The 10026-nt window shown below is 30.6% G+C and overlaps 1 protein-coding gene across 1 annotated transcript; it reads right to left on the bottom strand.

Annotated features, from left to right (window-relative positions):
- Positions 1–8449, bottom strand: LOC111709348 (uncharacterized). Its single transcript, XM_023482990.1, has 7 exons — positions 8399–8449; positions 7366–7463; positions 6681–6884; positions 2673–2734; positions 2479–2515; positions 1507–1633; positions 1–24 (listed from the first exon to the last, which is right to left on the bottom strand). The coding sequence occupies exons 3-7, from the start codon at positions 6803–6805 to the stop codon at positions 1–3; spliced, it is 375 nt and encodes a 124-aa protein (XP_023338758.1). The 5' UTR covers positions 6806–6884; positions 7366–7463; positions 8399–8449.
- Between the last annotated feature and the right edge of the window lie 1577 nt (positions 8450–10026).

Raw genomic sequence — 10026 nt, 5'->3', positions numbered from 1 at the left:
TTAAAGAACTAGATATTTTAGTTTCTGAAATTTAAAAATGATAAATCAAATAGAAATGTTTTTTTTGCTATAGCCAACATTCGGAACAAACAAAGCCACAAAACACGCGCACTTGTTTCAATGCTCTTAGATAATTCTGTTTTCTGTTTACCGCTAAAAAGTAGAGATGGGCAGATTTTTTGTGAAGGAACAAAATTTTTCATGAACGATGGTGTTGTTCAAAACAACGATCAATAGACAAAAAATCTGGATCATTCAGAGAAATGAAAAAATTAAAGATTTTTTAAAAAACGAACAATTTCAAATTGCTTAACTGATCTTGACCGTCCCTGGACGATTACTAAATCGTTTGTTTGAAAGATCTTGAAAAAAAGATCGTTTATTTTCTGAATAAATGAATGAATGAATGAATGAAAGGATGAATGAATGAATGAATGAAAGGATGAATGAATGAATGAATGAATGAAAGGATGAATAGGTGGATGAAAGGATGAATGAATGAATGAATGAATGAATGAATGCCTTTTTCGAAAAAAAAAATTTAAGCGTTAGTTTTTTTTACTGAATAAACGGTTTTTTCCAACAAACTTTGAAAAAACAAAATTTTTTTTACTGAAAGAACAATTTTATCAAATTAAGATTTTACTGAACGAACAATTTTACTAAACGAATGATTTAACTAAACAAAAAAGATGGAAAATGAGCGATAATGTTGACAAAAAATAAAAGAAATTTATTTTATTTTAAATTGAAAAAAAACGAAAGAAAAAAGAAGACTCCCATCCCTAATAAAATCGCCTTTTTTCTCTGATTTTATGTTTAAATTTAATTATAAAGATAAATGTTTAAATTTGAATATAAAGATTTATGTTTAAATTTTAATATAAAGATATATGTTTCAATTTTAATATAAAGATATATGTTTAGATTTTAATATAAAGATATATGTTTAGATTTAATTATAAAGATATATTTTTAAAATTTGAATTTGAAGATATATGTTTAAATTTGAATATAAAGATTTATGTTTAAATTGGAACATAAAGATATATGTTTAAATTTTAATATAAAGATATATGTTTAAATTTTAATATAAAGATATATGTTTAAATTTTAATATAAAGATATATGTTTAGATTTTAATATAAAGATATATGTTTAGATTTTAATATAAAGATATATGTTTAGATTTTAATATAAAGATATATGTTTAAATTTTAATATAAAGATATATGTTTAAATTTTAATATAAAGATATATGTTTAAATTTTAATATAAAGATATATGTTTAGATTTTAATATAAAGATATATGTTTAGATTTTAATATAAAGATATATGTTTAAATNTATATACCATGTACAATGTATACCATGTACAATGTATACCATGTACAATGTATACCATGTACAATGTATACCATGTACAATGTATACCATGTACAATATATACCATGTACAATTTATACCATGTACAATGTATACCATGTATACCATACATAAACTCACCAATCCGTATTTGGAAAATTGCTTGTTAGATTTTTGATCTGTGTAGTTGGTTGTTGCACCAATGAATGCTGCTGTTTCATTACTCTCCTTTGGGGTTCCACTATCTAACAGTACACAATCAAATTCACTGAAAAAGTCAAACAAATTTTCCTTCCAGGTTGGATCTATAGTTCCTTTCACGTTGGAACTATAGTTCCTTTCAGGTTGGATCTATAATTTCTTTTCAGGTTGGATCTATATTTCCTTTCAGGTTGGATCTATAGTTCCTTTCAGGTTGGATCCATAGTTTCTTTCAGGTAGGATCTATAGTTCCTTTCAGGTTGGATGTATAGTTCCTTTCAGGTTGGATCTATAGTTTCTTTCAGGTTGAATCTATAGTTCCTTTCAGGTTGGATCTATAGTTCCTTTCAGGTTGGATCTATAGTTTGATCTATAGTTCCTTTTAGGTTGGATCTATTGTTCCTTTCAGGTTCGATCTATAGTTCCTTTCAGAATCTATAGTTCCTTTCAGGTTAAATATATAGTTCCTTTCAAGTTGGATCTATCATTCCTTTCAAGTTGGATCTATAGTTCCTTTCAGGTTGGATCTATATCTAGTTCCTTTCAGGTTGGATCTATAGTTCCTTTCAGGTTGAATCTATAGTTCCTTTCAGGTTGGATCTATAGTTTCTTTCCGGTAGGATCTATAGTTCCTTTCAGGTTGGATCTATAGTTCCTTCCAGGTTGGATCTATAGTTCCTTCCAGGTTGGATCTATACTTCCTTCCAGGTTGGATCTATAGTTCCTTTCAGGTTGGATCTATAGTTCCATTCAGGTTGGATTTATAGTTCCTTTCAGGTTGGATCTATAGTTCCTTTCAGGTTGAATATATAGTTCCTTTCCGTTTATTTGCTCATTTGTCAATCAAAGTAAAGAAGTTAAAAGTTTTGTCGTTGTAATGTCAGATCAAAACAGAAAAAAATAGAATAATACCTGTTAGCAGATAAATAGCATAAATTCCGGTTTTTATCTGAAAAAGTACGGTGTTAGAATTCCAAAATGAAATTAGATTTGAACTTTTGTTTTTTGTTCGTGATATTAGCTTTGATAAATCAAAATGAAACGAAACAAATGTGCTCTGACGATGTTTTTAATTATAGATATATTTATCCCCATAGTCTACTCACTTAGAGGTGCTTCGGGAACAAAGAAATAACAGTTATCTAAGCAAGTGATGTCTTGTGGAACCCTAAATATAACTAAATGATCCACTTATTTGGAAATAATTGATATAATAAAGTTCTTCGATCATATATTCATATATATATATATATTCAAATTTTAACTTTATCTGGTCAAACGGAATTGGACCAAATTGGCTTAAATTTTTTTAAGCAATCCATGGGTAAGGTATCCCAGGGGTAACATATACTAAAAAAAATGATTTTGTTTTCATCAATCTGAACTAACGCTCAATTACATTTTTATGAAACCATATTGGAAATAAAAAAGCATTTAACATAATTTGAATTTATTCAGTTATTTAAATTAGGGCTGGGCGCGTTCCAACTTTTTTTAAATCGTTCCGTTCCGTTCTAGAACGAGGGCCTTCAGATAAATCCTTCCGTTCTCATTCCTCTTTTTTATCGATCCGGCCGTTCTCGTTCCTTTCCGTCCCGTTCCGTTCCGTTCTGAGTAGAAGAACGGTCTTCCTGTTCCGTTCCGTTCTTAGTTGAAGAACAGTTGCATCCCTCTTGTTCTGTTCTTAATCAAGAACATTTTCATCCCCCGTTCTGTTCTTAATAAAAAACAATTCCATCCAAGACAAAAGTTTTATAGAAAAGAGTTGGTTAAAAAGTAAAAAAATTACAATTTTTTAATAAAGAGTTCCTCACGGCCGTAAATAATACTTTAAATTATATATTTTAAATTTAGAGTTAAAAGAATAAGCTTAGATAATTTCTGGGGTGAGCAATGTATAATTTTGTGAGAGTGAGGGGAGGGGCGGGAGTGCTAATATCCTTAATATGTACGATATACAGAAGTTAAACTGAAACCTGCTGTGTAGTCTGAGTGTTGTCCATAGATAAAGATAGATTGCGCATAAGACGACATTTTTCATCTTGAAAGATATAAATGTACAGAGATGTTTTAAAGATATTCCTATCATATAGATTAACTAGGTCGGTTGTGAACATTGGCTGTTCTTATGTCATTGAGTACTTGTGGTGTACATGAGTTTTGTAGAGAGAAATTTAAGTTAGTTTAATACTTCTCATGCCCTTCTCCAGTTCTCGTCAATATGATATTGCTCATTAAAATATTGTTGTTCAACTAGTTCCATTCCCGGAATTATTTTACACTCCATTATGAAATCCATCAAAACCCCAAACCACCCCGCTTATCATTGAAGTACACTTTGACCCCTAGAAGTATGAGTTCGCGGACTGTACAATTCTTGGTGATTTTGCATACATAAGCTATCTATGTTTATTTATTTATCTATGGTGTTGTCAGTTTAGCAGAGACCAGGAAAGGGGGGTGATGGCGGGTTTTTGGAGGATTTAGAACACATTCCTGATTTAAAATGCGTTCTCAACTTAGAACAAGTTCTTGATAATAAGAATGCGTTAACGGTTTTAACCGTTCTTTTCAAGCAATTGCCGTTCCGTTCTTTTACTAATCGTTCTAATATTTTTTTGGAACGATGGGATCGTTCTTGATCGTTCTGTTCGTTCTCGAGAAAGAACGATTGTTCCACCAGGAACGCGCCCAGCCCTAGTTCAAATTATGTTATAATTTAATCATGATACACAAAAAAAGTCTAACATTACAAATTGAAGCTGTTCAGATGAGCTGTCGCCTTTATGCAAATGATTATAATTAGTTTTAATTATTTTGGACAGATAAGCCTTCAAAAAAATTTAGATTATATTTTGCTTTCCAAAAAATACAGGGTGGGTCCAAAAAAACAAGATTAGTGTTGTTTTTCATAACACTCATTTTTAAATAGCAGAATCAAAATTTTAGACAAAAAAATGCTGGACAGGATATCAAAACTTTCAATTATACACCCTTCAAATTTGCACTTAAACATTTTTTTCCTTCTAAATGATTATAAGCCAAGTTAAAACTTATATACTAAAGGCTAAAGCACAAATTCAGAAAGTGAACAATTCTGACTTAAGTAGAATTGAGAGTTAGTCTATTCAACCATTAGTCCAATTGACATAGCACCAGATAATTGTATCTCATGATTTACTAAAATTAAATCTTGCCTGAACCAAGTATTGATAAAACCAAATATTATAACCCCCCCCCCAAAAAAAAAATGGAATACATTTGAACTTGTTGACAATGTGTGTACAATTGCACATTTTGTAAACATATTTGCTACGAAGTTATATATTTCTGAGTTATAACAAAAATCTAATATGGTTTTAAGATGTTAATCTTATATCATGTAATCCTAAAACTTTTACATCATCTTTCAACAGCAAGAAAAATTCGTATTAAGTGAATAGTATTTAGAATAAATAAAAAATATTATGAAATATTACCTATATATTAATGTGTCGAAAAATAATCGATGACTATAGGTTGTAATGAAAGATTTGTTTGAAATTAAATTGATTATTTTACGATATGAGTTGAAAATTTCAACTTTCTGAATTTGTATGCACGCTACATTCTTCAGTATAAGTTGTTTTTAACAATTTTCTCCTTATAGTCGCAACCGATAGAAGTAAGATTAGTAGCGATAAAATCTATTATTTTTCGCCGTAAGCCTATAACCCTTTTCATTTTTCGCGAACACTCCTTTTAAAACTGTTCAGTTAATGTTTTTGTACGTTTATTCATTTAAACGATGTTTGTTGACAACAAGAGGTTTCATGGGTTAAATCTCGTTTACAGAAAAGTCATTGTTTAAAATCATCCCTTTTCTTGAATTCTTTGTTGTTGCATTTTTTGCCAAGCCCTAACTAGGTCTAGTGCACCCAGTGTCTATTGGTGCATTGGACCCAGCACGTTTTATGCCAAAAAATTAAGGCTTGCTGGATTGATGTGATATACTGATTTTTTTCAGGTAGGCTCATTTTCAGGTAGGCTCATTTCCAGGTAGGCTCATTTTCAGGTAGGCTCATTTTTGGATAAACTGAATAAAAAAAGTTGCCTAGATAGGATTTGTGTATGTAGAGTGTAGAAAAGTATGTTTAAAGGGACTGTAAACGTAATTTTATGAGGTCATCCATTATAAGACGGCTATGACTGACTTACGTTGGTAAACTTGAAACTTTTATCTGATCAATAATGTGGAAGATCTTACCGTTTATCTCGGTTCAAAAGTGTTTTATTCTGATTGTTTTCCTGCAGTAGAAATGCGCAAGACACTTTTGTATAACACTTGAAACTTGAATTTTCACTTCCAGTCCCTTTAAAGGCATTGGCCACACTGGTCATTTTAATGAAGTTGAAACTAGTTAAAAAGTAAATTACCATTACTATCCAGTCTAATCAATAGATATAGATTACCTGTCCAGTCTAATCAATAGATATAGATTTTTTAACCATTAACTTTAAGACCTCTGGATAATGTCGTCTTCAACGTAAAATTTCCTCTCGGAGACAGGCCAAACCAAATTATTTCAGCCCGCATACTCTTTGTTCTTTGTCCCACGGAACTTCAACCATTTTTGTTATTGTGAAATCATTAAAGTTAAACAAAATATTTTCATATGAAGCATTAGTGAATTTCGTAAAATATTCAGCTGTAATTTTTCAGAAGTTTAAAAATAGAATTTCAATACTGACCAACAATAAGTTTCCCCGAACCATGGAAAAATAAATCGTAAGATTTTTTCTATTATTAACATTTATTATAACATTGTACAAGTAACCATGACCTATAATTTATGTTATTTTTTTGGGAATTCAGGTTTTTGTTATCGATTTCTTGTGACGGGGTTACTCTGTGGTGTGTGTTTGTGGCCGATCGACCAAGGAATTATCCGGACTGTATTTAGTTACCTACCCGGAGTTCAGACGGGCCTTAAATAAACTAGTTCATCTGTTGTGTCGCTGTTATCTGTCAACAAGATTACCTGTCCAGTCTAATCAATAGATATAGATTACCTGTCCAGTCTAATCAATAGATATAGATTACCTGTCCAGTCTAATCAATAGATATAGATTACCTGTCCAGTCTAACATCTATATCAACGCTCTCGAACTGTAAAGGTTTGTTTTCACTGTTGAACCAAATAGGAGATTCAACCTTGTATTGGCCTTGTAGGTTGTAAACTGTATCCAGTTGTATCATGGTACAGTCTTGTAAGCAAAATCTTCCAACCTCTTGGGAGTTTATGAACGATTTGAAGAAACTTGAGTTGGCAAAAATTCTAAAATAATATCATGGTCAACGTTTAATTGAATTCAATGCTACTTCACATTTGTTGAAAAAAAAACAGACAGATGTTCGCGTTCTATTTTTCTACTTGTTTGTTCATTTGCTGTTAACGGCATATTTTGTTTGTTGTTGTTCAAATCGTACAGTAAAATTTGAACGTGTGTTTGTTAGTTCAGTTTTTTTTATTCCTCAGAACGATCCTGTTCAGTAAAATTTAGTTTGTTTAGTAAAATTTAGTTGGTCAGTAAAATTTAGTTTGTTCAGTAAAATTTAGTTCGTTCAGTAAAATTTAGTTTGTTTAGTAAAATTTAGTTTGTTCAGTAAAATCTTACTTGTTCGGTAAAATTTAGTTTGTTCAGTAAAATTTTGCTTGTTCGGTAAAATTTAGTTTGTGCAGAAAAGTTTTTGTTTGTAAACGAAATTATGCCCATCTACACATACAAGCAAGAAAATGACTTTATTTATATAAGGACCTGTCTTCTTTTTCAATACTTTCTTCCCTTCTCCCGCAGTCTGGGTAGTTCTCAAGGGGAGTCCAAGATGACCGTAAAAGAATATCCCATGCTGCGCCCTAGAGTGTAAACCTGAGCTGAGACCTTAAAGGCTTAAACCCAAGTAAACTCCGTCCTATTCAAAAACTAGAGCGTAGGTAAAGCCCAAGTGAGGATTAGTTCTGATTCAACCAATTAAAGACTGCTTGAAAGCTTTATCTCTGAAGCAGACAGATTAGCTGTGACAAGGAGATGTCCATTTCGAAATTCGAACTTTACGTAGATCCATAATTTTCGTAGTATGTTTATATCTTTGATCAAACTTGACACTACAAATAATTCCCAAGATTTAAATGTACAAATATAATAGTTTTTACCAAATTTACTAGCATCATCTGTTGAAGGCCTGTCTTTTCAATAGCGAAAACACCAAAGCGGTTGGTTTTTACTAAACCCAAGGCCATCCAAAACACGAGTCTTGACTTGAGCTTTACTTGGGTCTAAGAAGACGCAAAGAACCAGGGTTTCACTTGGGTTTAAGTTCTTAAAATCTCAGAGTATACACATACCATTTTATGATTTAAGAAATAATAATTACTTTCACAACTTTACAGGGAAGTTAAGGGATTTTTACTTTACCAAGGGTTCCCAACACCAACTTTGTTTGGTTGAGGTTCAGTAACATTTTTTAATTTCCCAAAAAACTGTCTTTGAGTTGAAAATGCGCAATTTTTTATGAAAACTTCGCAGAGACGGTCGTTATTTTACTTACTTGTCTCAAGGGACATAAAGTAACTTAACGTCCCACTGTTGGGTTAACAAAACAACTTGACAAGAACATTACATATCTCTGGCGAGCAAAGTTAGAATTAAGTTTAAATTCGTATTTTTGTGTTGAGCCTTCAAAATTTATGGTCTTTAATGTTTAAAACGATAACAAATATCAATTTCTCCTCAAACAATGAAAAATTTATTAAATACATTTTCTAAATTTAGATTAAAAACATTGACTCACCAATCCTAGGTATGCAATCAGGGAAAAGGCACCAACTGCCAAAGGTCCTTTGTAACTAAACAGTTTTAGTTTTTAATGAAATTATCTTTAATTAGAATTCTATTGGTATATTTGAATAAACTTTAATTACAAAAATTACGGCATCTTGAAATTTTTTAATCTCTTTGGATTGCCAACATTTATGGGGTCCATATAATTCTCAAAATAGCTGGTTTTCTCGATCCCAAAATTATTTTTTGCCTTCAATTTTAAAACACATTTTCAAATTCCACTAACACATTTTCCCCCAATTGGAAAATAAAATGCCCCCAATTAAAAAACATTTTCAAATTCCACTAAAACATTTTTCCCCAATTGTTAAAAAAATGCCCCCAATTAAAACGCATTTTCAAATCCCACTAACACATTTACCCCCATTGGAAAATAAAATGCCCTCAATTAAAAAAAAACATTTTCAAATTCTAGAAAAACATTTGCCCCTTATTGCCACCAAATTGGAAAAAATGCCACCAATTAAAAAAAAACAATTATCATTTAAAAATAATTTGCCACAATTTCTTTCAAATTTGTCATTCTCAAATGGGATTGAGATAGGAATTTATTGAACCCTGACATATAATTCTTTGGAATATGAAGACGACTGTACTGTACTGTACTGTACTGTACTGATACATTAAGATTTTGAATAGTCAAATAAACATGAAATAGTGCAGTGTACACACACCCACTTTACGTATTGAGTTGACTTTCCAGCTGTACTTAAAAATACCGCCAATCTCACATATATGAATATATAGCAAAAACGCATGAAATGTCGTCTTGATATTTATTTAAAAATTTAGGACAGCTGTAATGTTTTACAATGTTTTTGCACAAAAAAAGAAAGCTGCTGAGTACGATTTTTGTAAATATATCTATGATATAATTGTAGAGTTAGAGGTTTTTGCATAGTTCTTAAGAAACTGCTTTTTATTTTTAATTCAAGATAAATTAACAGCTCTGAAATATGAATATATTGATACATTATAATCGGGTTTCCACGAAATTTAATCTTGAACATGTTGAGAATACGACATTATAAAAAACTATTGTATGTATTCATATATCTAGGATTCACTATATTAGCTAATTAACAACATCAAACTGAAAGGAATATAAGACTTCTTAACCCTATCCCCGCTGGGGTACTTGAAAACCAGGATAGTAGTTCAGTTTTTTTTATTCCTCAGAACGATCCTGTTCAGTAAAATTTAGTTTGTTTAGTAAAATTTAGTTGGTCAGTAAAATTTAGTTTGTTCAGTAAAATTTAGTTCGTTCAGTAAAATTTAGTTTGTTTAGTAAAATTTAGTTTGTTCAGTAAAATTTAGTTCGTTCAGTAAAATTTAGTTGTTCAGTAAAATTTAGTTTGTTCAGTAAAATTTAGTTTGTTCAGTAAAATTTAGTTTGTTCAGTAAAATCTTACTTGTTCGGTAAAATTTAGTTTGTTCTGTAAAATTTTGCTTGTTCGGTAAAATTTAGTTTGTTCAGTAAAATTTAGTTTGTTCGGTAAAATTTAGTTTGTTCATTAAAATTTAGTTTGTTCGGTAAAATTTAGTTTGTTCAGTAAAATTTAGTTTGTTCAGTAAAAT

The sequence above is a fragment of the Eurytemora carolleeae genome, unplaced genomic scaffold (genome assembly GCF_000591075.1).
Source record: "Eurytemora carolleeae unplaced genomic scaffold, Eaff_2.0 scaffold933, whole genome shotgun sequence".
Taxonomy (NCBI): domain Eukaryota; kingdom Metazoa; phylum Arthropoda; class Copepoda; order Calanoida; family Temoridae; genus Eurytemora; species Eurytemora carolleeae.
This window is presented reverse-complemented; position numbering and strand designations above follow the sequence as displayed.

Excerpts from the sequence above, each read along its gene's own strand:
- LOC111709348 (XM_023482990.1), bottom strand. The coding sequence starts at position 6,805 with ATGATACAACTGGATACAGTTTACAACCTACAAGGCCAATACAAGGTT. Across the intron at positions 1,634-2,478 it reads TGCTATTTATCTGCTAACAG|TGAATTTGATTGTGTACTGT; the intron begins GTATTATTCTAT and ends TGACTTTTTCAG. Across the intron at positions 25-1,506 it reads AATTTTCCAAATACGGATTG|AAACTAAAATATCTAGTTCT; the intron begins GTGAGTTTATGT and ends TTTAAATTTCAG.